This window comes from Pan paniscus, chromosome 13 (assembly GCF_029289425.2).
Source record: "Pan paniscus chromosome 13, NHGRI_mPanPan1-v2.0_pri, whole genome shotgun sequence".
NCBI classification, from domain to species: Eukaryota; Metazoa; Chordata; class Mammalia; order Primates; family Hominidae; genus Pan; species Pan paniscus.
The window spans coordinates 129924897-129952648 of NC_073262.2; the positions used below are offsets into that span (position 1 = coordinate 129924897).

The 27752-nt window shown below is 39.9% G+C and overlaps 2 protein-coding genes and 1 long non-coding RNA gene across 14 annotated transcripts in view; 2 read left to right on the forward strand and 1 right to left on the reverse strand.

Moving 5' to 3' along the window:
- Positions 1-8508, forward strand: part of COL4A3 (collagen type IV alpha 3 chain) — a 148659-nt gene extending 140151 nt beyond the window's left edge. Inside the window, exons 48-52 of the mRNA XM_003821829.5 lie at positions 1460-1669; positions 2642-2819; positions 2947-3061; positions 4498-4670; positions 5505-8508. Of these exons, the coding sequence (XP_003821877.2) occupies positions 1460-1669; positions 2642-2819; positions 2947-3061; positions 4498-4670; positions 5505-5589 (761 nt within the window). The 3' untranslated portion in view covers positions 5590-8508. The remainder of the gene's footprint in view (positions 1-1459; positions 1670-2641; positions 2820-2946; positions 3062-4497; positions 4671-5504) is intronic.
- The window catches only part of LOC117979478 (uncharacterized), an 89868-nt gene extending 70754 nt beyond the window's left edge, over positions 1-19114 (reverse strand). For all 3 annotated transcript variants that reach the window (XR_008624601.2, XR_008624602.1, XR_004670340.2), the window contains exon 1: positions 18977-19114. This is a non-coding gene — a long non-coding RNA (uncharacterized LOC117979478). The remainder of the gene's footprint in view (positions 1-18976) is intronic.
- Positions 19097-27752, forward strand: part of MFF (mitochondrial fission factor) — a 32235-nt gene continuing 23579 nt past the window's right edge. For 7 of the 10 annotated variants that reach the window (XM_008975278.4, XM_003821832.4, XM_008975287.4 and 4 more), the window contains exons 1-5: positions 19098-19236; positions 22490-22601; positions 23418-23595; positions 24403-24623; positions 25867-26036. In XM_008975278.4, the coding sequence (XP_008973526.1) occupies positions 23558-23595; positions 24403-24623; positions 25867-26036 (429 nt within the window). In that variant the 5' untranslated portion in view covers positions 19098-19236; positions 22490-22601; positions 23418-23557. Of the gene's footprint in view, positions 19237-22489; positions 22602-23417; positions 23596-24402; positions 24624-25866; positions 26037-27752 lie in introns of all 10 variants that reach the window. The other 3 variants (XM_008975280.4, XM_008975282.4, XM_055109152.2) reach the window with 3 other exon arrangements.

Here is a 27752-nt window from a genome sequence, read left to right on the forward strand (position 1 = left end):
TTCAATGCTATGGAGGCCTCACAAGAATGACAAAGGGATCTAAGAGTCAAACTGCACTGGCATAAACTGACAGCCCTGGCCCCTTTCTTGGAGATACAGAAATGCTTATCACACATTTGTATAAAAGCTCACTTCCAGTTCCTGCCCTGCTCAGCTAATCACTTTCCAATTCCTGTGCAGAGATGAGGAGACATCTTTTGTTTGGGGCCAACTATAGCTCCTCTGAATGAGGGCAGGGGTTAGGAAAAGAGAAAAATGTGTCTCCCCAATATGTTAAAACCATGGCAACTTGGATTTTTCAAGTAAGACATCAGACTGGAGAATTTGGATATGGCCTATTTTTAATTTCAAAAAACCACTCAAGGTCCCTGGAGGAGACAAGAGTGGGCAGAATTCAGAGAAAATTGAAAAAATGTATAATATTGGGGCTTTTACAAATTTCTGAGGAAAGTCCTGACTTCCGAGTCAGGACTAAACTGTGACCCTGCCTGACTCCCAGGGGCACGGATGTCCCAGGGGCAACAAAACTAATTCCTGTGATGATGTAGGCCCAAAGTCTAACCATCGCTGTTTTCTCTGTGATTCCTTAGGACCCTAGAGAACCATGGCCCAAGTCTGGTTGGGGAGGGAGTCAGCGTACAGTGGCAGCAGAAATGGATGGGAGTGAGGAAGTGGTAGCCAATGCCAATACCATAAATAATAGCCGTTCAATGAAAGAAAGGAGAAGGAAGTTCAAGAGGAATGGAAGAGAGGACAGCTCACTGGTCCTCATCTAGAACATGACAAGTGTGGATTAGCCTTGTCCAACTCCATACTCCAAAGTATAGAAAGTTTTTCTCCACAGAGAGAAAAATGTACAGAAACCATTTACTTTGTTTTTAACTCATATAAATAAACTAACCCTTATTACAGTGAAAAAAAAAGCCTTCTCTTACTTGACTTACAAATTGAACAAAACTTCCTTGAAGTTTGAACCTTTAAAAAGAGCTTTCAATGTTTTCTGCAATTGTTTATTGTAGACAATGTTGCAATAATTTGTGAATTTATCAAAACCATAAGTAATTTTTGTTATCTACTCGAATAGACTAAGTTGTAGATATTTGAATTTTCCCCCATCACATTGTAGGAGGATTCATTCATTTATTCATAAAAAACATACATAAGACCTACCAGATGCAGGCAGGCCACTGTGCCAGGCCTCACAGAGGAATTCAAAGATAAAGACCTGATCTCAAAAAACGCATCAAATACACACAAACATTGATAAGAAGAGGCACTGTGTGATAAACTGCTTAACATTTAATAATACTGTTTGGCCATTTTTATAAGCCACTCTTCTCTAGGATTGCTTTCAATTTATGGGCTCAACATATATATACATATATTTAAATTAGTACTTTGAAAAAACGAGTTTAAGATTTTTGTGTATGTTGCAACATTTAGAATGTGTTTTTTGAAGGACCAGCTGGATCAGATGGATTGCCAGGTTTGAAAGGAAAACGTGGAGACAGTGGATCACCTGCAACCTGGACAACGAGAGGCTTTGTCTTCACCCGACACAGTCAAACCACAGCAATTCCTTCATGTCCAGAGGGGACAGTGCCACTCTACAGTGGGTTTTCTTTTCTTTTTGTACAAGGAAATCAACAAGCCCACGGACAAGACCTTGGTAATGTCCCAGTCCCAGTTGCCAGTTGTGCTGTTCCACATGCAGATTATAAATCTTTATAGCCTAGGATGCTTCCCTCTGAAGTTAAGTGTAAATAACCTTGAGTGTCTCCTGACACATTTTAAAGAGAGCAAATAAAACACTGGCCTGTCTAATTTTCATTCTGGAATGTAAAATGGTGGAAGGAGCCTAGCTCAGGAATGCTAGCCTAGCTCCTCCCATTCAGTGCAAACAATTCGCCCCTAAAACCCCCTAAACCACCTGTCTGCATTTATCTTTTTGGCGCTTTTTCTTTTTCTTTTTCACACAGGGTCTCACTTTCATCACCCAGGCTGGAGTGCAGTGGTGCAATCACGGCTCACTGCAGCCTCCACATCCTAGGCTCAAGCCATCCTCCCACCTCAGACTCCCAAATGGCTGGGACTACAGGCACACGCCACTATACCAAGCTAATTTTTTTGATTTTCAGTAGAGATGAGGTCTGGCTATGCTGTCAAGGTTTCTCTCAAACTCTTGAACTCAAGCAATTCTCCCTCCTCAGCCTCCCAAAGTGCTGGGATTACAGGCGTGAGCCACCATGCCCAGCCCACCCGTTTGCTTTTCAATCTCACAAATAACTGCTTTTCTAAACCTTTATTTGGTTATTAGCTATTATGTACATATGAATAAGTGGGAATACTTTGAAGCAAAAACACTATCCCAACTGATCTATGCTAGCCCCCATGTTCTAAATCGATTAGAAAGAGCCACCGGAAGTATTAAAGGTGGGAGAAAGAAGATTTGTTTGCCTATTGGATCTTTGATTTCTATCAGTATGAAAACTTTTCAATACTACACTTTGCAGATAACTCTTTTGTGTTGTCTTTGTCCAGCTTTTGCTGCAGGTTACATTTAAATTAGCTTCTCTGTAGTAACGATGCTGAAAATAACTTTAACTTACTGAAAGTGATACTCAGTCTGATGTTTCATTAGGAACTCTTGGCAGCTGCCTACAGCGATTTACCACAATGCCATTCTTATTCTGCAATGTCAATGATGTATGTAATTTCGCATCTCGAAATGATTATTCATACTGGCTGTCAACACCAGCTCTGATGCCAATGAACATGGCTCCCATTACTGGCAGAGCCCTTGAGCCTTATATAAGCAGGTAAAAATCCAATCCCCTAGTTTTACAATGGGACCAAGTGAATCACTTCCCTTGTAATGGAATGAAAGGCAGCACATGACAGTGCAGAAAGTGGCAATGCCGCCATAGTCTTTGTTTCATGTTACAGATGCACTGTTTGTGAAGGTCCTGCGATCGCCATAGCCGTTCACAGCCAAACCACTGACATTCCTCCATGTCCTCACGGCTGGATTTCTCTCTGGAAAGGATTTTCATTCATCATGGTGAGGAGAAAAGGAACAGGAGGTTTAGGGTAAAGACTACCTGTAGAATGTTACATTGTGCTGGGTAAAATGTGGTTCCCAGGGTCGATGCTGCCTGCTGTCCGTGTGTGCAACATGCCATAGACATTTCCTTGAAAATCTACAAATAGACTTTTTTTTTTTTACTTTTGGTAAATAATGGAGTACTAAAAAAGACTTCTCAGGAGGAGATTACCTACAAATTCTATTATGAAATTTAGGTGAATAGTAGCTGCCTTTTATTGATAATGGAATGTCTCTTTTTATTATTATTTTTATCTTTTGAGACAGAGTCTCGCTCTGTCACCCAGGCTGGAGTGCAGTGGAGTGATTTTGGCTCACTGCAACCTCCGCCTCCCAGGTTCAAGTGAGTCTCCTGCCTCGGCCTGCTGAGTAGCTGAGATTGCAGGTCTGTGCTACCATGCCCAGCTAATTTTTGTATTTTTGGTTTTTTGTTTGTTTTGTTTTTTTAGTAGAGACAGGGTTTCACCATATTGCCCAGGCTGGTCTCAAACTCCTGACCTCCAGTGATCTGCCCAACTCAGCCTCCCAAAGTGCTGGGATTACAGGCATGAGTCACTGCACCCAGCCTGGAATGCCTATTTTTTATAAGATAACTGCTTTATATACATTCTCTGTAATTTTTATGAAAACGCTCATAGGTAATTTCTATCATGTACAGTTTTACAAATAAGAATGAAGTACTTTCCCCAGGGTCTTACAACTATTTAGTGGAAAAGCTAGGATCTGAACCCAGGTCTATCTGCTCCAAAATCTGTGCCCCTTTTGACATTCATATGGAGATAAAAGCAAAGAAAAACAGTCTTTTAAAGAAAAAGCTTTCAGATGTAAATGCTAGTGAAGAAGTTTATGGATTGGCCATGTGTGACTGTGATGACTGTCATAGCTGCACGCAAGTGGTTCTTTCTTTTTTCTTTTTCTTTGTCTCTTGAGACAGAATCTCCCTCTGTCGCCCAGGCTGGAGTGCAGTGGTGCAATCTTGGCTCACTGCAATCTCCACCTCCTGGCTCACTGCAATCTCTGCCTCCAGGGTTCAAGCAATTCTCTTGCCTCAGTCTCCTGAGTAGCTTGGACTACAGGCACACGCCACCATGCCGGCTACTTTTTGTATTTTTAGTACAGACATCATTTCACTATGTTGGCCAGGCTGGCCTCAAACTCCTGACCTCAAGTGATCTGCCTGCCTAGGCCTCCCAAAGAGCGAGCTGGGATTACAGGTGTGAGTCACTGCTCCTGGCCACATAGGTGGTTATTTCTAATCTGTAGCATCGCTCATGATCATTCCTCCCCTTTCTTTACTCACAGTTGCCCATTCATTCAAAAAAAAAAAAGTAGAGAATTGAAAATTTGAACCCCAATGGACAGAGTGTTTATTCAGATTTTTTAAATTGTGGTAGTTCACAAGTGCAGGTTCTGAGGGCACCGGGCAAGCACTGGCCTCCCCTGGCTCCTGCCTGGAAGAATTCCGAGCCAGCCCATTTCTAGAATGTCATGGAAGAGGAACGTGCAACTACTATTCAAATTCCTACAGTTTCTGGCTGGCTTCATTAAACCCAGAAAGAATGTTCAGGTAACTATTCACCATCAAGCTTAATCTGATGACTCAATTGCAGAACTATTCAAAGGTTGCCTGTGTTCTTGGGTCAACGAGTAGCCATGATTTTGTACTACTGTGCCAATAAAGACAAAATATGGGTTTTGTCATCACTAAACACATTTAATATTTGTATGTGAATTTATAGTAAATTACTTGATACAATCAAAAAATGATCTCTCATCTGAATTTACTGTATTGAAAGACTTGTGAATAATGTGGATAATTTAAAGGGTGGAAGTAGTTTTTATTACCGAAAAGATGATCTGTAAGTTTTCATCAAGGCCTATGTTTCTTTAATGCTGCTGAAATATGACTAAAATTATAAAATGCCACCATATATACCTTTTCAGAAATATACTTCTTCCATAAAGAGAAATAGTCCATTAATATAATAAATTTCTCTCCTTTTTTTTTTTCTTGAGATGGAGTCTCGCTCTGTTGCCCAGGCTGGAGTGCAGTGGCACGACCTGGGCTCACTAGAACCTCCACTTCCCAGGTTTAAGTGATTCTCCTGCCTCAGCCTCCCGAGTAGCTGGGATTACAGGCGTATGCCAAGACACCCATCTCATTTTTGTATTTTTAGTAGAGATTGGGTTTCACCATGTTGGCCGCTGGTCTGAAACTCCTGACCTCAATTTATCCTCCCACCTCAGCCTCCCAAAGTGCTGGGATTACAGGCGTGAGCCACCACGCCCGACCCTGTAATAAATTTCAAAATAGCAAAAATATTCATTAATAAAACAAACTCAGCGAAAATTCCCTTTTATGCATAAATAAATGAGTTTTTTTGGTTTGTTTTTATTTCAGAAAGCCTATTCCATCAACTGTGAAAGCTGGGGAATTAGAAAAAATAATAAGTCGCTGTCAGGTGTGCATGAAGAAAAGACACTGAAGCTAAAAAAGACAGCAGAACTGCTATTTTTCATCCTAAAGAACAAAGTAATGACAGAACATGCTGTTATTTAGGTATTTTTCTTTAACCAAACAATATTGCTCCATGATGACTTAGTACAAAGTTTCAATTTGTTTCCCCACAAAACAAAGCAGTTCTTTCAAGTCAATTCTGTGATCTGGGTCTCTAATCTGTGCTGTTTCAAAGTTCTCTGTGGCAAAGCAGCAACTATTCACAAAATATCACCAAAAACCTATTCCACTTACATCCAAGGCACTGTCACTACAGTGATTGTATGAAGTTTGAATGCTGCAAGTTATGAAATATTTGGCCCGCTGGATTCCCACATTTGTCTTCTTCCTGTCTTTAAGACTCAGGGAGGCTAAATCAGTGTTTGATTGCCCCGCCAACCCTTCCTGAAACTTCAGACCCTGGGTAGGGGAAGAGAAGGGGGCATGTGGTATCCTGGAGCATTGTGTATAGAACTGGACTTTCAGACCTGCTGAGGACCGTAAGGCCTGATGGAACACAGAACTGAACTGAGGTTCATGGATTTTCCAGGACTGTTTCAAACATGCCCATTACTAATGGCAAAAGGGGGTTCCCTGATGGAACCAAAATACCCTTGGAAATACTGTATGGTTTTGTTTTGTTTTGTTGGTTTTTAAAGATTTTTGTTTGTTTATTGAATTCATTTCACTGTAGCTCTAAAATCTGCTTGTATTCAAAGCATATAAAATTTTCCCCCTTAGTGAATTAGTTTTAAAATGATATTGTTATATACATACTATGAAATATGTATAACTTTAACTTCTGTTTTACCAGCATACCCACACAAATAACAAGAATACTACTTATGAAATGTGCACTTTATCCTCATTCCATAAATGTTGGTGCATACCTTATGTAAGGGAGCAGTTCAATAATCCATGAAAGAACTTAAGGCATTTGTTGGTTTATCAGACTCGGAATCTATTTTTTCATTGCTCTGAATATGTCATCACTCTAGGTTTTACAGATTTATTCCTTTGTTATTTCTCTAATTCTTCCTTTGTGGGAAAAAAAAAGCAATACTTTTTATGTTATATGTTGTTCTTACAAACCATACTGAAAGAGTCCATTGTTTAAAAATCTTAATGTATCAAACTGTATAATTTGGCCGCTGTATGTCTTAAAACCTGCTTTTCAATGTGTTGATACATTCCCAAGGTTACTTAATTCAACTTAACTATCATGTTATTCAGCACCAAGCATGTCCCAGGCACTGTACTAACCTACAGAGATGCTAAGAGAAAAAAGAGACTTGTTTCTGATCTAATATCCCAGAAAAAGTAACTCATTGCTCTGTTAAGGATCTCACATATACAAGTAGCTTCCCTCCCCTCTAGTTTTTTCTTCCTTTTCACTGCTGTTATATTTCATCATGATAATTCAGCAGGCCCAAGTAAAGGTTAAAAATAAGGTCTATGCCTAGGGAAACCCAGGGCTTCTAGTTTCTCTTAGAAAAGCTAAGAGAAGATAAGGTCTGAATAATAGCAGAAAAACCAACATCTACAAAACATTAAACTAGTGTTATACTTGATGATAACACTATTTGATGAGTCTTAGAGTCCAGACACAAAGAGACAAAGCTTTGAAGATGCTTTTTGATCTACCTAGGTGGAGTTGGTGGTGCTGATATTTAAATTCAGGCTACTGCTTCAATCTCAATTGCTTTGTAAGTGAAAAACATGACCCAGAGGACAGCACAGACTATGGCCATGGCTCACATGGTTTACATCCTTCGCTGCTCACATGTTTGCTGTCAAGCCATTTTTACATCTAAACTAAGATGTGCAGCATTTCACTTATTTAGATTCACTTAACAAATAAATTTTTCTGCTTTAAAAATGTCTTATTGTCCCAAGGGTACTATAGCGGCATATAGAGCTAGCTAATCTCTACAAACCCTCTGTAGGCCAGTAGTTCTCAAAGTGTGGTCTCTGGAAGAGCAGTATCAGCATCATCTGGGAACTTGTCACAGATGCAGATTCTAGGGACCACTCCAGACCTACAGAATCAGAAACTCTTGGGGGAGGGCCCGAAATATCTATGTTTTACCAAGCCCACCACATGATTCTGATGTACTCTAAATACTGAGAAAACCTGTTCTAGACAAATACCCAAGCAACAACTCTACAGGCAGTTACCCAGTATGGCTGGCTACAACTGCTCCATCCGTGCCTCTTTTTAAAGTTCAAACTCACAGGTGATTCTAAGGTTATCTACTTTTACTCATAAGTAAAAGCCCTAGATTGGTGCTAATGTCAAACCACTGGCCTCCACTCAGGCCTCCATCTTCTCATGCCCTCTTACCAGTATTTAACTTCTGAGGAAGACAAGTGATGCTAAAACCTGAAATTCCAACGAAGCCATAGGAACAGCTGTTCAGTCGCATTTCTAAGACTTTACTTAGCAGTAAATTATAGCTCATGTGCATTATTTTCCAGATAACTTAGCTTATGAGTAGCGTATACAATTATGAAGATTTAATATTACAGATAAAATGTAACCTGTTTCTTTAAAATTGGGGCTTCAACTTTGGAATTTCACAGCATGCTAAAATAACAGATTTCTCAGAAGTCTTTCAGCAAGATAAACATTATTAAGTAACTTATTTATGAAAGTATTAAAATGCTTACATTTGAATTTGATGGCTAACTTACAAAGATTCTCTATGTATCAAATGTAACTTACTGCTACTAAACTTAATTTAATATTTACTCTATAACCAAATGAAATATATTTAAAATATATTGAATATTTTATATTGTTATATCCTGACAAGATTATAATATTTTAATGTACTAATATTTCTGTAATTATATCTAAAATATTATTTTATTGTATTGCCTAAGAATAAACATTTTTTAAATTGGAGCTGGTCCTTTTTTTTCAAAATGGAAATAAATTTTTTTTGGATTGTAAGAATAACAGATGTTCACTGTAAAAAGAATAGACAATACAGAAGTTATGAAGAAGAATATAAAAATGGCCATGATCTAATCCTCACTCCCATCCAAGATAAGTGATAAATCTATTTTTAAACAAAAATGAGATAAAAGTATGCTATTTTGTCACCAGGATTTTTTTTTTTTTTTTTTTTGAGACAGAGTCTCACTTTGTTGCCCAGGCTGGAGTGCAGTGGCATGATCTCGGCTCACTGCAACCTCTGCCTCCCGGGTTCACGCCATTCTCCTGCCTCAGCCTCCCAAGTAGCTGGGACTACAGGCGCCCGCCACCATGCCTGGCTAACTTTTTGTATTTTCAGTAGAGACGGGGTTTCACTGTGTTAGCCAGGATGGTCTCAATCTCCTGACCTTGTGATCCACCCACCTCGGCCTCCCAAAGTGCTGGGATTACAGGCGTGAGCCACCACGCCCGACCTTTTTTGTCACCAGGCTTTTAAAAACTTAATACATAGTGGGCACATTTTCACACCAACAGACAAGAATTAATCATCATTTGCACCACAGTTCATTGCATCGGTTTATAACCTAAGATAATAAATCCCCAATTGACAGACATTTAATTTAGTTATATTATAGACATATTGTACCTATGTCACCACAAGTTTGTCCAATTATTTCTTCAAGATAAATCTCTAGAAGGAACACTATAGAGTCAAAGGTCTCACACAATCTTAGGCTTTTGATATATATACAAAAATGCTCTCCAGAAAGGTTGCTAGAATTTTCAGCTGTGTCAACCATGTAATGAAAACACTCATTTCCCTATTAATTTACCAATACAGAATATTGCTGTTATTTTACATCTTTGCCTATCTCATTGCAGTGAGGCAGAATATTTGTCACTTTTAATTAGTGTTTTTTTTTAATCAAAGAAGCATTTTGATGATTGCCTGTTTTCCTGTGAAGGGCCTAATCATATCTTTGCTTATTTTTCTATTGAGGTATTTAAGGAGTCTTTACAAATCAGTAAAAAAAGCATATAGATTACAGAAATTATGGGTCATATATTTTGATACATGTTTCCCATTTATAATACAAATACTCCTTATTCAAGGAAAACAATTCATAAAATTTCAGATGTGGAGAGTTGGTAAAGAAAAAGGTTTTTAATATGCAAAATATAGGCTGGGCATGGTGGCTTGTGGCTGTAATCCCAGCACTTTGGGAGGCCTAGGTGAGTGGGTCACTTGAGGTCATGAGTTCAAGACCAGCCTGGCCAACATGGTGAAACCCCATCTCTACTAAAAATACAAAAATTAGCTGGGCATGGTGGCGGACACTGTAATCCCAGCTACTTGGGAGGCTGAGGCAGAGGAATCGCTTGAACCCGGGAGGCAAAGACTGCAGTGAGCCAAGGTCGCGCCACTGCACTCCAGCCTGGGCAACAGAGTGAGACTCTGTCTTCAAATACATATACATGCAAAATATGAAATATCATAGAGAAGGAACTTTCATGCTGCATTAAATGGCAATAATGATATAATCAAGGGAAGAAATGGAATGAATAGTGATCCGAGGCAATAATTCTAAGAAGACCAAGAAAATTGTTGCTCACATAAATACTTCAGAAACACTGTCACCTATTGTCATAGGTGGGCCAAAAAAAATCTAATTTGAAAAGACTTTGAGTAAAAAAGTACTAATCCTTTTCAATGAACTTACTTTTACTTCGAGTAAGTCAAAGAATGAATGCTGTGTTTGAGCACATTCTCTATTTATAAGCTCGTTTGGAAAGAAAAATTTTGATTAAGCCCTAATGGATTCTTAGTAATCTATCAGGAGACTGACAAAAAAGTGATTGCCTCCTTCAGTTTGTGCCATTGGCATCTAACTCATCTCACCCTAATCCCAGCTCTACCTATTAGAAATTAACAGATAAGCAAACACAGAGGAAAATGTAATTGGTTTTTAACAACCAGGCTAAACTTAAATATTTAGATAAATATGATCCTTCCTAGGATTTTGCAGACTCCATGCTTTTTCTAAAAATACTGACTGCTCAAAACCTTTTTAGAATGATTGCTTTGGAATTATAATATCTTCAATTCCAATTTTTGAGCCAAACAAGGAGCTAGGTCTCATTATTTTATATCCAAGACCTACAACATGCTTGGCTTGTTGTAGACCTACAATATGTTTGGCTCCACAGCATATACTTAGATGAGTGAGACACAGACCTTGGTCTCAAGCATAGAGTTTACAATCTGGTAGGGGAAAATAAGACAAATACATGGATAACTTTAATACTAGACAGAACATGATTAAGTGCTCTAAGGGACAACAAATACTGGTTCAAAAGTTGGAGGCCTCAGGAAAGAATTCATAAAAAGAGGGGATATTTTCAGTGGTCCTTTAAGGGCAGTTAGGATTTCAAGAAGCAGAAGATGGTCAGAAGCAGGGTGGCATTCCACGTGGCAGAAATAGCATGGATGAAGCTAAGTAGTTAGGAAAAGATGAGGCAATCTCAGGGAACAATTAATGGCCAAGAATATATGATATATATTTATATACATACAGAGTGGTAAATAAAGAAGCATGGCAGGAGATTAAGACCATGTTGGGCAGGGTTTAGAATACCAGGTTGAACTTGTACTTCATTGATTGCTACTAGAGATTCAGTGAAGATCGTGAGCAAAAGAGTGGAATTACCATATAACCAATAACCTGGAAGATCCAATATTTAATATATGGTACTTGGTAGGCTATTTCATAGTTTCAAATTTTTTAAAAAATTACTGGATTGCAGTTATGAACTTTTGAATTGGAAGATAACTATAAATCATCAATTTTCTTTGAAACTGGGGCTTCATATTTGAGATGCCACAATTTATAAACATTGGTTCTATGTAGACCCAATGTCTAAGAATTGGAGAAATAAAAATACTGGGGATGAGGAGGCCAGTTAAAAGGATAACAGCCCAGATGATGGGTGATCATCTAGGAGTAGGAAAAGAATGGATAAAGCAGAAAGCTGGCATTGAAGAGGGACAATCTAAAGGATGAAGGATACGAGGGAAAATAAACCATTTTACCAAGAAGACATATGTTCATCACAGCACTATTCACAATAGCAAAGAAAGGGAATCAACCAAAGCACCCATCAATGGTGGATTAAAGAAACTGTGGTACATACACACCATGGAATACTACACAGCCATAAAAAAGGAAGAAATGATGTCCTTTGCAGCAACATTGATGCAGGTGGACCATTATCCTAAGTGAATTAACACAAATGCAGAAAACCAAACACCACATGTTCTCACTTAGAAGTGGGAGCTAAGCATTGGGTACACATCGATATAAAGATGGCAACAACAGACACTAGGAACTACTAGACGTGGGCGAGAGGGATGGGGGCAAGTGCTGAGAAACTACCTAGTGGGTCCTATGCTCACTATCTGAGTGACAAGAACATTCATACCCTAAACCTCAGCATCACACAATATACCCATGTAACAAACCTGCACATTTACCCCTTGAATCTAAAATAAAAGTTGAATTTAAAAAAAAAAAAAAGAAAGGATGGAGTGGCCGGGTGTGGTGGCTCATGCCTGTGATCCCAGCACTTTGGGAGGCCAATGCGGGTGGATCACCTGAGGTCAGGAGTCCAAGACCAGGCTGGCCAACATGGTGAAACCCCATCTCTATTAAAAATACACACACACACACACACACACACACACACACACACACACACAAAATTAGCTGGGTGTGGTGGTGGGTGCCTGTAATCCCAGCTACTCAGGAGGCTGAGGCAGGAGAATTGCTTGAACCCACGAGGCAGAGGCGATCACTCTGTTGCACTCCAGCCTGGGTGACAAAAGTGAAACTCTGTCTCAAAAAAAAAAAAGGTATGTGTGGAAAGAAAGATAGATAGATCTATGAGAAGGGATACTAGCTTATGCAATTGAGGAGGCTGAAACATCCCACAATATGTTATCCACAAGCTGGAGAACGAGGAAAACTGGTAGCATGGCTGAGTTCAAATTTGAAGGCCTGAGAAGGTGGGCACCACTTGTGCAAGTCCTGGAGTTCAAAGACTGGAGAATCTGGATATCTCATGTTCAAGGGCAAGAGAAGTGTCCCAGCTCCAGAAGAGAAAGAGCAAATTTGTCTTGCCTCTGCCTTTTCGTTCTACACGGGCCCTCAGCTGATTGGATGGTGCCTGCCCACATTGGTAAGGGCAGATCTTCCTTACTCAACCCCCTGATTAAAATGTCAATCTCTTCCAGCAACACCCTCACCGGCATACCCAGAAATAAAGCTTTACCAACTATCCGGGTACCCTTTAATACAGTCAAGTTGACACCTAAATTTGACCATCACATAGGACTTGGGTGACAGTGAAAGATAACTTCGGTACTTTGAACCCTGATGACTGGGGAAATAACTTGGCCATTAACTGAAAAAAAGGAATTCAGAAGATGGTATCTGGAGCGAGAAGAGTGGAAAAAATCTGAGTTGGAAACCCTGCTGGGATCAAAGCTCCAATGGGACACTTAAGTAGAACTGGCTAGAACCAGTGCAACAGGGTAAGACTAGATGGATGAGATAACTTAGATTTATATATCACCCTTTCCAACAAAAGATTTGAGGCAACCATGGTTGCAAAAATAGTCAATGATGGATTAAATCATAAGACAGGAATCTCCACATTAATGTTGCAAAAAGAAATATATATTACAATGAATATACTAAATATAAATATATATTACACAAAATGAGGGAGTAGAGTTCCCACATAAGGAAGAGAAAATGCCTTTGCTCTGAGAATCGTCTACTAGACAGTGTTAGGTACTTTGAGACACACTGTCTCATTTAATTTAACAAAAAACAAATGATGCAGGAAGATAAAGGACAATGAGGTTTATGGAAGAAGACATCTTGTTTGGTAATTGGATCACAATCTTTATTTGAAAGTTATTTCAAAATGTTTTTCTTTGAGGGGAGTACAGGATTAAAAGCCAAATTGTAAGTAATTAAGAAGTGGAAAGGTTAGTGAAGCAGGAGGAACATCATTTCTAAAGGTTTTAAAGGTTACGATTATAGATTGGTGCAAAAGTAATTGTGGTTTTTCCCATGGACAGTAATGGCAAACTGCAATTACCTTTGCACTGTTGATGAAAAAAGTCAAACTCCATAAAATATTTTTAGAGATTTATTCTGAGCCAAATATGAGTGACCATGGCCCGTGACACAGCCTTCAGGAGGTCCTGAGAACACGTGCCCAAGGTGGTCGGGGAGCAGCTTGGCTTTACATATTTTAAGGAGGCATGAGACATCAATCAAATACATTTAAGAAATATACTGGTTTGGTTCAGAAAGGCAGGACAATTCAAAGTAGGGGCTTCTGGGCTATAGGTAAATTTAAACATTTTCTGGTTGACAATTGGTTGAGTTTATCTGAAGACCTGGGACCCACAGAAAGGAACTGTTCAGGTTAAGATAAAGGACTGTGGAGACCCAGTTTTATTGTGCAGAGGAAGCTCTCAGCAGACTTTAGAGAGACAGTAGGTTGTAAAATTTTGTTTCTTATCGGAACTAAATGGGTGCCTGGCTCTTAGCTGATTATCTCCTAGATCTGGAAAGGAAGTGAGAGGTGACAATGTGTTAGCAGCCCTCGCTCACTCTCAGCGCCTCCTCGGCCTCGGCGTCCGCTCAGGCCATGCTTGAAGAGCCCTTCAGCCTGCCGCTGCACTGTGGGAGCCCCTCTTTGGGCTGGTCGAGGCCAGAGTCTGCTCTCTCAGCTTGCGGGGAGGTGTGGGGGGAGAGGCGCAGGCAGGAACCAGGGCTGTGTGCAGTGCTCGCAGGCCAGCACGCCTTCCGTGTGGGTGCGGGCTTGGCGGGCCCCACGCTCGAAGTGGCCGGCCAGCACCACCGGCCCCAGGCAGCGAGGGGCTTAGCACTCAGGCCAGCAGCTGCAGAGGGTGCGCCAGGTCCCCCAGCACTAGCAGCCCACCTGCACCACGCTTGTATTCTCAGCAGGCCTCAGCCACCTCTCCACGGGGCAGGGCTCAGGACCTGCAGCTCGCCATGCCCGAGCCACCCCCACCATGGGCTCCCTCACAGCCTGAGCCTCCCTGATGGGCACCGCCCCCTGCTCCATGGCACCTGGTCCCATCGACCGCACAACGGCTGAGGTGTGCATGTGCGCAGCACGGGACTGGAGGGCAGCTCTGCCCGCAGCCCCAGCACAGGATCCACTAGGCAAAGCCAACTGGACTCTAGAGTCGGGTGGGGTCTTGGAGAACTTTTATGTCTAGCTGGAAGATTGTATATGCACCAATCAGCTCTCTGTGTCTAGGTCGGGGTTTGTGGATGCACCAATCAGCACTCTGTATCTAGCTAATCTGGTGGGGACTTGGAGAACTTTTACGTCTAGCTAGAGGATTGTAAATGCACCAATCAGCACTCTGTGTCTAGCTCAAGGTTTGTAAACACACCAATCAGTGCTCTGTGTCTAGCTAATCTAGTGGGGACTGGGAGAACTTTTGTGTCTAGCTAAAGGATTATAAACAGCAATCAGCACTCTGTGTCTAGCTCAGGGATTGTAAATGCGCCAATCAGCACTCTGTGTCTAGCTCAGGGATTGTAAATGCATCAATCAGTGCTCTGTGTGTAGCTAAAGGTTTGTAAATGCACCAATCAGTGCTCTGTGTCTAGCTAATCCAGTGGGGACTTGGAGAACTTTTATGTCTAGCTAGACGATTGTAGATGCATCAATCAGCACTCTGTCTCTAGCTAAAGGTTTGTAAACGCAACAATCAGTGCTCTGTGTCTAGTAATCTGGTGGGGACTTGGAGAACTTTTATGTCTAGCTGGAGGATTGTAAATGCACCAATCAGCACTCTGTGTCTAGCTCAGGGATTGTAAATGCACCAATCAGCACCCTGTCAAAACGGACCAATCAGCTCTCTGTAAAACGGACCAATCAGCTTTCTGTAAAATGGACCAATCAGCTCTCTGTAAAATGGACCAATCAGCAGGATGTGGGTGGGGGCCAGATAAAGGAATAAAAGCAGGCTGACTGGGCCAGCAGCGGCAACCTGCTGGGGTCCCCTTTGATGTTGTAGAAGCTTTGTTCTTTTGCTCTTTGCAATAAATCTTGCTGCTGCTCACTCTTTGGGTCCACGCTGCCTTTATGAGCTGTAACACTCATTGCGAAGGTCTGCAGCTTCACTCCTGAAGCCAGCAAGACCACAAACCCACCAGGAGGGACAAATAACTCTGGACAGGAGAAATGAACAATTCCAGATGTGCTGCCTTTAAGAGCTGTAACAGTCACAGCAAAGGTCTGCAGCTCCACTCCTGAAGGCAGCAAGACCATGAGCCCACCAGAAGAAAGAACTCCGGACACATCTGAACATCTGAAGAAACAAACTCCGGACACATGACACACCATCTTTAAGAACTGTAAGACTCACCGCAAGTATTCGCAGCTTCATTCTTGAAGTCAGCGAGACCAAGAACCCACCAATTCCAGACACAGAAGGAAGGAAAACAAAGGGGAAAGGAGATTCTCTACAGAATGTGGATTTTTCCCATAAGAGACTTTGCAGGACAATTTCAAGGTAGGGCAAGGAAAGATATTTTTGGGTAAAATATTTTTATTTTCTTCCTTGTTATGCCAGAGTCAGATTGGAAAGTAAGTCATGATATACATGGTTAAATAAAACCCATCTGATGTGCATTTATGGTTTGGAGAACATGACTCCCCAAACCCCTTGGATAGGAATTTGAGCAAGATAAAAAAATCAGAGCTTAGTCCTCAGAACCAACCTAATGCATGATCTCCCAACTTGATCTCTATCTTCCCACAAAAGATTGACTTGGAATGACTTATTATTCCTAAAATCAATCTATTCTTAAAGGCTTATTTGTCTCTGTAGGGTAGTTGTAAGAGTTAAAGAAAAGAAGAGAGAAACACAAAAAGTGGCTCAACAATCAAGGATAGGTTTATTTTAGAGAATAAACCTGAGAGGGGCTTCTGGCCAATTTTGGTAAGGAGCATTCTCTCTTACAGACTAAGAGTATTTAAGGGTTTAGGGTGAGAGAGCTTATCACAGGCTTGGAATATTTCTGCTTGGAGGAGAAGTTTATTACAGGGTTGGAATGTCTCTGGTTGGAGGGGAGGGGTTATCTTGGGGCTGACATCGCTCCGGTCAGAGGGAAGGTTATCCTGGGGCTGACATCGCTCAGTCAGAGGGAAGGTTATCTTGGGGCTGGCATGTGTCTGGTGGGAGAGGGGTTTATCTTAAGAGTTAGAATGTTTCTGGTCGGAGGTGTCATTTGTGGTTTATGGTCATGCTGACAGCCATTAGGCTGATACCCTCTGGGTTGGATTTAGGTGGTTTTTGATCAAGGGGCACTTTAAAATGGCAGTGCTTCTGCTCTGTCAACAGTAGGATATGCCAACCCAAAATATGGCACTTTGGCATAAAGATTATTTTCGAGTCAAAGGCACTTAAAAAAAAAAAAAAAACAAATGCAAAAAGAGCACTGTGGCTTTCCTTTTTCCTTCCTGAAAGCAGGAGATAAAACTTCCGTATGAAAGGTGCCCTCCCTGTATAAGGAGGAAGGGAGATGTTCTCAACACCAGAGACATGGAGTCAAAGCTGAGCTGTATCTGCACAAACTTACCGATTTTTATTTTCACTTTGTTACAACAACCTTTATCTTCTTAGTCACTTCTGCATTAACTGCACTAACCCAAATCTGTTTGTTTTCTCACATTTTCACAATTTACTATTTTTAGCCTTCCCTAGAAAAATGGAGACTCAAAAGCACTTAGGGTCCAACTGTTAATTTGGGTCTCCATTTTTCTAGGGAAGGCTCCAATGTAAATGTAAAAATTACTAAATAAAATTTGTATGGTTTCCTCCTGTTATGTTTTATGTCTCTATTTTACGTCAGTGGAGACTAAGCTCTGATTTTTTTTTTTAAATCTTGCTCAAATTCCTATCTAAGGGGTCTAGGGATTCATGCCCTACAATCCATAAATTCTCATCAGATGGGTTTTATTTAACCCTATATATTGTGACTTACTTTCCAATCTGACACTGGCATAACAAGACAAGAAACAAAATCAAAATATTTTACCGCAAAACATTTTTTTTAGTTTTTGACATATCTTGAAACGGCTCTGCAAAGCTGTCCTTTGTTGGGGGAAAATCTGCATCTACATAGAATTTCTATTAACATAGCTAGATCATTTTCTTCCAGGTCCTCCCAATCCTAAAGAGATTACGTAAGAATCTAGCACCTTTTAAAGATCTGAATAGGAAACATTTGTCATCCATTGTCTCTAAGGGCAGCCACTATAAGACTTCAAAAGAACCTTGGTCTCCACAATCTTTTATTTTAACCTCAACATTTCCTTTCTATGGGTCCCAGGTCTTCAACTGTCAACCAGAAAATGTTTAAATTTACCTACAGCCTTGGAAGCCCCTGCTTTGAGTTGTCCCACCTTTCTGAACCAAACCAATGTATTTCTTAAATTTATTTGATTGATGTCTCATGCCTCCCTAAAATACATAAAACCAAGCTGCGCCCCAACCACCTTGGACACATGTTCTCAGGACCTCCTGAGGGCTCTGTCACGGGCCATGGTCACTCACATTTGGCTCAGAATAAATCTCTTCAAATATTTTAGAGTTTGACTCTTTTCCTCATCAGTTTAATTCTTAGGCCCAGCCAAGACCCCAAGAGGGGAGAGGAAATATTTTCACTTTCCCTACACCAGTGTTAAGAAGCCCAAGAACGCAATTCAGAGGGCTTCCCAAATCATTTTGAAGAATGGTAACATCTCTAGAATATCAATTAGATCGTAGGGGAGTACATAAGTCATGTGTACACCTTTAGGTGTTTGTGAAAACCAAGGCATATAAAATATCACATTATTTGGCCTCAGTACATTCCCATACTGACAAGCACTGTACCATTTTTCCCCCGCTCTAACCAAGGGCTTCCTGGGGGGAGAGTCTGTGGTTGGGTGTTCAGAAGCAGAGAGTGCTCTCCCAAAGCTAAACGATGCCGCCAACTACCGTGAAACTTAACTTCCCCTCTCCCGGAATTCTCATGGAAGACAAGGTCTGATCAACCGAGGGCTTAAGAAGTATCAAATTGGAACTCATGGAATCACTGGCGGAGCTGATTTACATATGAGGATTCCTAAGCCTCACAGCATAGAAATTTTCATGCAGATGGTCCTGAAAAAGTTGTTTTAATTGGCTACCAAAGGTTTACCTTGCAAACACCAAGTTCTTAAAGATTACAAAATCTAATAAAGCCGAAGTGTGAATTAAACTTAACCGCAAGAGGAGTCACCTGCGGTCACCTCGTTTCGCCCACAACAAAGATGTCTGCGCATCGCTTACCGTGGAGCCGTTCCAGTGCGTGGGCCACGCGTCCGCCCTTTTCCGCGTCACATGACCACGAACACTCTTCCGCTACGGCTCCCAGAAGGGGCCAGCCCGCGCCTTTCGCGCTTCTGCCCTGGCCCTCTGCGGGCCGCTACGTCGGTGCTGTTCCTGGGCGCCTCCGTGCTCTCAGCCAACCGCCTCTGAGAGCGCCCACTCGAGCGCCCTGGGAGCCAGAGGGCGGGGGTCCTCGCCGGGACCCTCCTGTGGGCCCAGGGGTGAGTGCTGACGTCTTCCCGACCCGCGACCTGCCGCCCGAGCTGGCTGCCAGGCCTATCGCCGCCGCCGAGACCCTCCGGCCAACAGGGACCCGCGGTGGCCCCGGCCCCCCCGGTAGTGTCTCCCTGACCCGAGTCCCGTCCCCGGGCCTCTTGCCTTCAACCCTGGTCTTTCCTCCTACCCGGGACCTTGAGTCCCCGAGGAGAGCGAGGGAGAGGAGCGCCTTCTGCAGGTGTTTTTGGGCGAACCTCTTCACCGTGTGTGGTTCGGCGTCTCCTTTTGTGGATTAACCCGGACTTTTCCGTCTGGAAAATAGGGGTTTGGGAAGCAGCGGGAGTCCCGTGAGCGTGAACGCCGGGCTTTGCAGGTCTTCGCTCATCCTTCCCTGCCAAGGCCCTGACACCTTACAGGATGACCTTAAACCTGCCTTGTTTAAAAGGAGGTTTTTGTGTTGTTTTGTGGCAAGTACATTTTGGAAAAGAAGGGCCTTGTTGGAAGCCCAGGCTGTGGCATCGCGGGTGGCTGCGGGCCACCCTGTCCGTCTGTGAGCATCCCTGCTCGCAGATGTGGCTGCAGGCAGTTGCTCTCGGGTTTCCTTCCAGGAGCTGGGAAGCCGGAGGAAAGCTGCGGTTCCTGTTCCGCCGAGCTTCTGACCTTCCTCTGCAGGACGTGTGCTATTATTACTATCGTAAAAGAACACCCCTGTCTACCTCCCACAAAGTTAGAAGCAAAGGGCATTCTCGAGGGAAGAGCACCCTTTCAAAAGTGACATGTTTTCATTGGAGAACATTAAAGGGGGGAAAAAAAAAAGGTTTCTGTCCCTTCTGCCCAAATATAGAACCATTTGTATTCAGGCCTCTCATCCACCGAGAGACTTAAAATGATCACAAATGTTTTCTCTCCCTGCGTGAAAAACATTTTTTCTGCCTCAATTCCTTTGGCTAATGAGATCCCAAAAGAAAAACCCTTAGGAAAATTAGGACGATTTAGTTATATTTAGTAGTCTTTTCCCATGCAATTAAATTGCTTGGGGGACCTGCTATCTTTTGGTTTCAAAGGCTTGTATATTGGTTTTTCCATTCTTTCCTAAAGGAAATTGTGTTCTCTCCCTTCCTGTCTGATAGAGCTGCCTCCTTTCAGAATTGCAAAGTTTACTCTTCGCTCTCCTCTCTTCTGGTATTGAAACTTTTCTGTGGGTTCATAACCTTATTTTAAAGTTCATTAATACATAGTTTTAAAAGTTTGCAGTGACTTTTTAAATATAGTTTCTTTGAAAGAGAACTGAAACAGGGTGTGCAGAGTGGCCCATCTATGTGAACTAGGTCCACACAGTAGGTGATAAAGAACTGGAGGGGTTTTTTTTGGTTTGTTTTTGTTTGTTTGTATGTTTGTTTTTGAAAAGTACGTAAACATTTGCAACCACAGTCAGTTTGACTCAAGTTGTTTCGGTGACTTCCGAGGCTTTCTGGGTTCCAGTGTTCTAATACAGAAAATGAGAAAGTTGGGCTGGAATCATTGTGTCCCAAAATTGGTACGCTTTCCGCTAGTGGCATGTGACTTGACTCTAGGCGGTATGTGGATGAGGATTTTTTTGTAATAGGATGTTTTTGCAATCTGTATTTATATATGTACAGCCATGGTTTAAGGTAGTGATACAAAATTTTCTTTTACAATACTTTTTTGATTTTAAAAAGTCGAGTTAAAAAAATTAACTGTAGCAAAAAGTTATTGTACTCTGTGAATATGGGGAAAAAAAACCCCATGAAGTTGGCAAGTTAGTTACTGGTGTTTGGGAACCACTGGGCTTAGAAAGTAGAAATCTGAAATCATCTGTGATTCTAAGAGAGATTTTGCCTCGTTTGTTATGTAACAGAATCACGTACTGGTTGCCTACTGGATTCTAAGTTACAAAACTTCTGGAACTAACATATCAACACCAAATGAGAAGTTTATTTATTGCCAAAAGATATTATCAGAAATGCCACAGTCTAACGAGGGAGGAAAAAAATCAGATTTTGATTGGTTTTAAGCAGAAAACCCAATAATTGGGATAGTACAGTGTTAAATCTTAGTAGAAAAGTTCCAGTTACTTTTTAAATTTAAGTAGTTCAGCTACAGGAGAATTTGGCTTTTTCCAGAAGTTGGCATTTCAGCATCCACCTTTATTTTCTAAGTCACTAGTTTTTTACAAACTCAGATATTCTCGTAAGAAAAGATGTTGCTATAGAATGGAATATACTAGTGAGACCTATGAGATGTATTACTAGAAAGTTCATAAGACTGAAATGCAATGAATGGAATGCAGAGAAAGCATATTTCAAGGAGATACTGAGGTTCTAGCCACTTGCTTCTCGTTTATTATTATAAAACTTCAATTTATAATGGCCAAAGACTATAATCTTTTTGAGGTAGCTCTTTTCAGTGTTAGTTCTGAATATGAGCTTTTGCTATGCTTGAGATACACACAAGTATTAGAAGAGCATCTCATCTAGAATAATGCACAAAAATTGATTATAAAGGTTGCTTGTGGGAACCTGAGTGGTTAAGGATAGGATTGGAAGTGGGACACTTCCTTTTCTCTGTATAGCTTGCGTACTTTGTACCGAGTACATGCATTACTAGTTCAAAATTTTAACATTGTAAGTGAATGAAAATTTAAACAGGCCGGGCACGGTGGCTCACACCTGTAATCCCAGCACTTTGGGAGACGAAGGGCGGAGGATTTCTTCAGCCTAGGAGTTTGAGATCAGCCTGAACAACATAGTAAGACCCTGTCTCTGCAAAAAATACAAAAATTAGCTGGGTATGGTGGCATATGCCTGTAGTCCCAGCTATTCAGGAAGCTCCATTGCAATCTAGCCTGGGTGACAACAACAACAACAACAAAAAAATTAACCAATTCATTTGTTCCTCTTTAACATATATGTGTACCTATATGCACATGTATACATAAGTATTAGATTCATTTAAGCTTACATATTTTTCATCTGCCACATTTTTCTAAATACAAATCAGAAACAATGACAGAGCTAGTCTTTTATATTGCCTTAACTAATGAATAGTCGTAGGACCCCATCTGTGGAACTAAGATTGGTGGTAAGCTTAATATTTTTCTTTCTTTATTCTCTTACTGGTCTCTTGATGTCAGGTTGTGCATCTTTGTGACTGTTACTATTTGGAGAATTTCCAGTAGTGAATCCCTAGTAGTGGTTTCATCTAGTTTCTCAATTAGCCCCTGTTTTTCTTCCCCAGGGACAAAAGTGGCTCTCAATCCAGCACATGCACTTTGAAGCAAGTTAAAGGATTTAATATGAAGCACAGAAGCAGATAGTGCCAAATAGCAAGCAGTAGTTGGTACACATTTGTGAGTAAAAATGGTCCCTTTTGGCTTACTTTCTTAGTCTTTAAATCGTCTGCATGCCAAATCCTTAAAGATCTATGTCCCCAGAGATTTTTTGATAAAGAATAAAAGATGTGAGTTAGCAGTCATAGTCAAATCAGTTGCTGGGGCTGAGCGTCCTGAGCAACCTCTAAGAGCTCTCCTAGGCATCGCAGTGAGGCGGGGGCTTAGGGTGGGGCTATATCTCCAGCATGGAGTTTAGGAAAGACCTTAGCCATAGTAAAGTCATGTATACTGTCTTTAACTTTTTATGCCCTTAATTTATATGTAGTGTCTTTGCTGAAAATTTAGTGTAATTTCCATTTGAAGTTTACCCTAAATTTTGAAGTTTATTTTTATTTAAAGAAACCATTACACATCAAATATGTAGGCTGCCTCAGTTACATTTACTTTTTACCCTTTGTATTCCCTTCATGATTTATTCATTTGGGCTTAGTCTTAAAAAAGGATTTTTCCCCTTTGGAGTATAATGATTAGAGGAGTTTTATGACAGTATTGTTTTCTTCGAATCTGACTTCACATTTGTATATACATTTGATACAGCTTCTCTGTATCCTGTTTGCAAAATCGTAAGATAGTGACTGTGCTTACAACTGTCTTTATGATTTTTGAGGTATAGAAAAATTCTTCTTAGGATAGATTTGACAATTGGTTTCTCAAATCAAGCCCTAAGCCACGTTCAAATCCAAAAGTCATTTTACGTAGATATTTTACTTTTATTCATAGTTTCTTATGAAATGAATTGTTGAAATACTGATTTTTATTCTTTCTTTTTTACAGCTGGAAAAGCAATGTCCGTGTTGTTATGTACACCTCCAAAAAAAGTTCAAATGTGTAGGGGAATTGTTGTGTAAAGTAAACTGAACTGCAGGGTAGCAGTATTTTAATAGCTATTATAGACGTGTATTTACTGTATTTAAATGAGTAAAGGAACAAGCAGTGACACATCACTAGGAAGGTCAGTGAAATTTTATTCAGTTGAGCTGGTATTATAGATTTGAGAGACAATGGCTTTAAAGCTTACTGCCGTAGGCTAACCATGCTCTTTTACATTTTTATCAGCTTTTATATTGGTGGCAACATTCTTTCTACTGCATTAAAAAAAGAACACATGTAAATATGATATTAAATACAGATTAATAGTGTAAAACTTTCAGTCCCTCCAAAAATGAATACAAACATGAGGATTTATTATTACAAATTCTAAATTTGGTATTCATTGCATCTCAGTCATTAGGAGAAGTTTTAGTTTGTATGATGTGATTTTCAGGGAGTTGCATCTTCTTTTTTAGTAAATTCAGAGTTAATGTTATGCATTTGTCATTTAAAGGTTTTATTTTTTCATGCATGACAGTAATTTTTAGTTTTATATTTTTAAAGTCCAAGCAGCTTTCCCTCAAATTGATGAGGAAATTTAAATTTTATTGCAGGCATTTTTTTAGTTACAAGCAGCATGCATATTTATTTACGCAGAGAGAGTGTGTGTGTGTATGTGTATGTACACATTTGTGTTGTAATTCTATAATAATTTTAAAAATTTGCTCCTAAGCAATATCCTCAAGGTACAATTTCAGCTGATAATTAAGAAAGCATTTTGTTGAGGAAGACATTTTCTTTCATCTTTTATTTTTGCTTTGTATGTGTTCAGTACTTGCAAATGAGAAGTTTCCTTTCGCTCTTTCTATAAGGTATTGTCTTCTAACTTCACTGCGTAGAGGAGACTGACATTTTAAGTCAGCCCTGTCTTTAAATTTTTCTCCCACAGGGTGAACGGGGCAGCATTTCCTTCTCCCACTGCTGCTGAGATGGCAGAAATTAGTCGAATTCAGTACGAAATGGAATATACTGAAGGCATTAGTCAGCGAATGAGGGTCCCAGAAAAGTTAAAAGTAGCACCGCCAAACGCTGACCTGGAACAAGGATTCCAAGAAGGAGTTCCAAATGCTAGTGTGGTAATGCAAGTTCCGGAGAGGATTGTTGTAGCAGGTATTTCACCTTTACTTAGAAGGTTGCCTGTTAAATCTTTGTTTTATATGTTTCTATGAAAACTTTTGAGTTTTTCTAAACGTTATGTAGAAAAGGAGTTGGAAGATGTGACTTTATACTTCTGAAATTTCTATTCATTATTATAGTCTGAATTGTAAACAGTATTTTTTAGTAATTCAACTAATTATTGAGGTTTTACACACGTAAAATGTGTACATTTTTAAGTGTGTACTTGATAAGTTTTGACAAAAGTGAACACCCATATAACCACCACCATAGTCCAAATAGAGACCATTTTTGTTACTCTGCAAGGTTCATTTGTGCCTCTTTCTCACTCAGTCCCTACCCCTCAACTCTAGGCAACCATGATCTCCTTTCTATAGCCAGACTAGATTTGTCTTTCCTAGAGTTTCATGTAAATGGAATCATAGAGTATATACTCTTATCTGTCTTCTTTTGTTCAGTGTAATGTTTTTGAGATTCTTCTGTTGTTGCATATATCAGTTGTTCATTCAATTTTACTGCTGAGTAATATTTCAGTTTGGATACACCATAATTTGTTTTTCCTTCATCTTCATTCATTGATTGCTTTTTGTTTGAAGCTGTTAGGATTAAAGCCACTGAATATTCAGGTTCAAGTCTTTGTGAGGACATATGTTTTCATATCTTTAGGAGTGAAATTGCTGGATTATATACAAGTTATTTTCAACTTTGAAAAACTGCTAAACTGTTTTCCAAATTCTTGTACTATGTTGCATTCCATCAGTGATGAATGAGTTACAGTTGCTCCACATCCTTGCCAACATTTTGTATTGTCAGCCTTTTTAATTTTAGCTGTTTGAGTGGGCATGTAGTGCCATCTTGCGATGTTAATTCTATTTCCCTGATTATTAATAATTTTGAACATTGCTCATGTGCTTTTTGTCCATTTATGTATATTCATTGTGAAGTATCTATTCAAATGTTTTGTCAGTTTAAAAAATTGGGTGTTGTAAGAGTTTTAAATATTCTAGATACCAGTTTTTTGGTTATATATTGTGCATTGCATAATTTCTTATTTCTGTATGACAGTGATAAATGTTAGTGAAATGTCAATACACTGGAAGCATATTTTGAAAGAAACTAATGCTTATTGGGAGGTATAATTCAAAAGCAGAAGAAGGTAAATATGTTTTAACAAAAATCACTGTCTTTTTAAAAAACCTCCCACTTTTCTCTTGTCTCTTTTCTTGAAAACTCCTAGGAAATAATGAAGATGTTTCATTTTCAAGACCAGCAGATCTTGACCTTATTCAGTCAACTCCCTTTAAACCCCTGGCACTGAAAACACCACCTCGTGTACTTACGCTGAGTGAAAGACCACTAGATTTTCTGGATTTAGAAAGACCTCCTACAACCCCTCAAAATGAAGAAGTAAGTAGAACTTTAATATCACCGGAATTTGAAATAATGTAGACAAAGGTAAAAGAGAAGAGTGAAGAGGCTTTATCATATCTTTAGCAATATGTCATGAAAGCTTTCCATATGGAACATTACTAATAATTCTCATTTACAAACGTGCCAAATAAGTTATTATGCTATTTTTAAAATTTGAATGTTATGTTTTAGGAAAATGTAAATTTTATGGAAAGTATTATTAAGTTCCTGTGGTTTGAAGAAAGAGCCTTTATGGGTAGGTGTTACTTGTTAAATAATAAGAAAATGTTGGGAAGTTTAGCAATAAGAAGTAAATGTATCACTTTGTTATAAAATCAGTCTAGCAAACAGGGCAAAGAAAGCCCTTTTTCTCTTGACACTACCCATTCTCGCTACTTGATTAAAAGTTTCTACTGAGTTAGCTACTATACTGCATCACGTTAATATGCCAGTTGACCTAAATGTAGCAGTGTAGACTAACAAGGTGTTAGTAACAGAGTTCGAATCCTGCCTTTGTCATTGACTTACAGCTAACCTTTGAAGCTTCTTTGCCGAGATGATTGCTGGAGTTACATCTTTTTCATATAGCTTCTGAACTTCTAACATGTTGTCATGAAGCTAGTATAAGACAATGTGCAAACATATGTTTTTATTAATAATGGTACTGCTTGTGTCTGGTTTCATTTTGCATGTAATCCTTTCCAAAGAGGGTAAAGCACCCATACTGTCTAGGGCAATGCAATTTTCTAGGATTAGGTTCTTAGATTGTAAGTTTCTGCTGACATAATTGAGGTAATATGCTCACAGTTAGTTTGGATATTCTAGGTATTTGTTTGGTGAAAAGCACTAAATCTGAGCCTTTACATGACAGAAAGGCACTAAGATACTTGCAGAATTGTATTATTTAACAAACATTTTTTAACTTTTATCTCTGAGATTCTATATACAGTATAGGAATTAATGAGACATAGTTCCGGCATTCAAAAAGTTTGCTGTCTGTCTGGTTTCAGCAGGACAATGATATGAGTGAGGGAAAGACATCAACGCACGCAGAAGATATAAAATTCTTTAATAGCAGAAAATAATGAAAGTTACCAAGATGGTTACATAAAACAAAAGTATCCAGTGTGCTCCCAGTTTAAGGTCCAGCTTTCTAACTCCCCAAAGTTCCTTGGGAATTATACCTGTGAAAATAATTGTCTTACAGTGACGATTTTGCCAGGAAAGAAATGCTCCTTATTGTATTCTTTGGGTTTTTCTGTTGGTCTTTCTGCTTCTCCTAATTGAAAGCAACCCAAGCAATTCCCTGAGTGATTATTTTAAGAGTGAGTGAAGAAAGTTTGCTGGGATTTCCCTCAGTAGACCCAGGCTTTAAGACTCTACGGGGTTCATTCCTGCATTAATTGTGATATTTAGTCAAATGTGATAGATGTTCAGAGTGTATAACACTGGGGTAAAAAAGTTTGTGTGAGAATTAGAACTAATTTTGAAGACCTACTTTGCCATTTACTAACCACGTAACTTTGGGCAAGTTATTTAACAGTTCTAGGGCTTATCTCTGAAATAAAGATAAGAATAATGCCAAGTGCATGAGATTATTATGAGAATTAAATGTAATCATGCATGTTCTAATTCGTGTTAAAAGCTCAATATATATAAATGTTATTGTTAGGAGAGACTTAAAATCCTGTGGCAGGAGCCAGATCCTGAAAT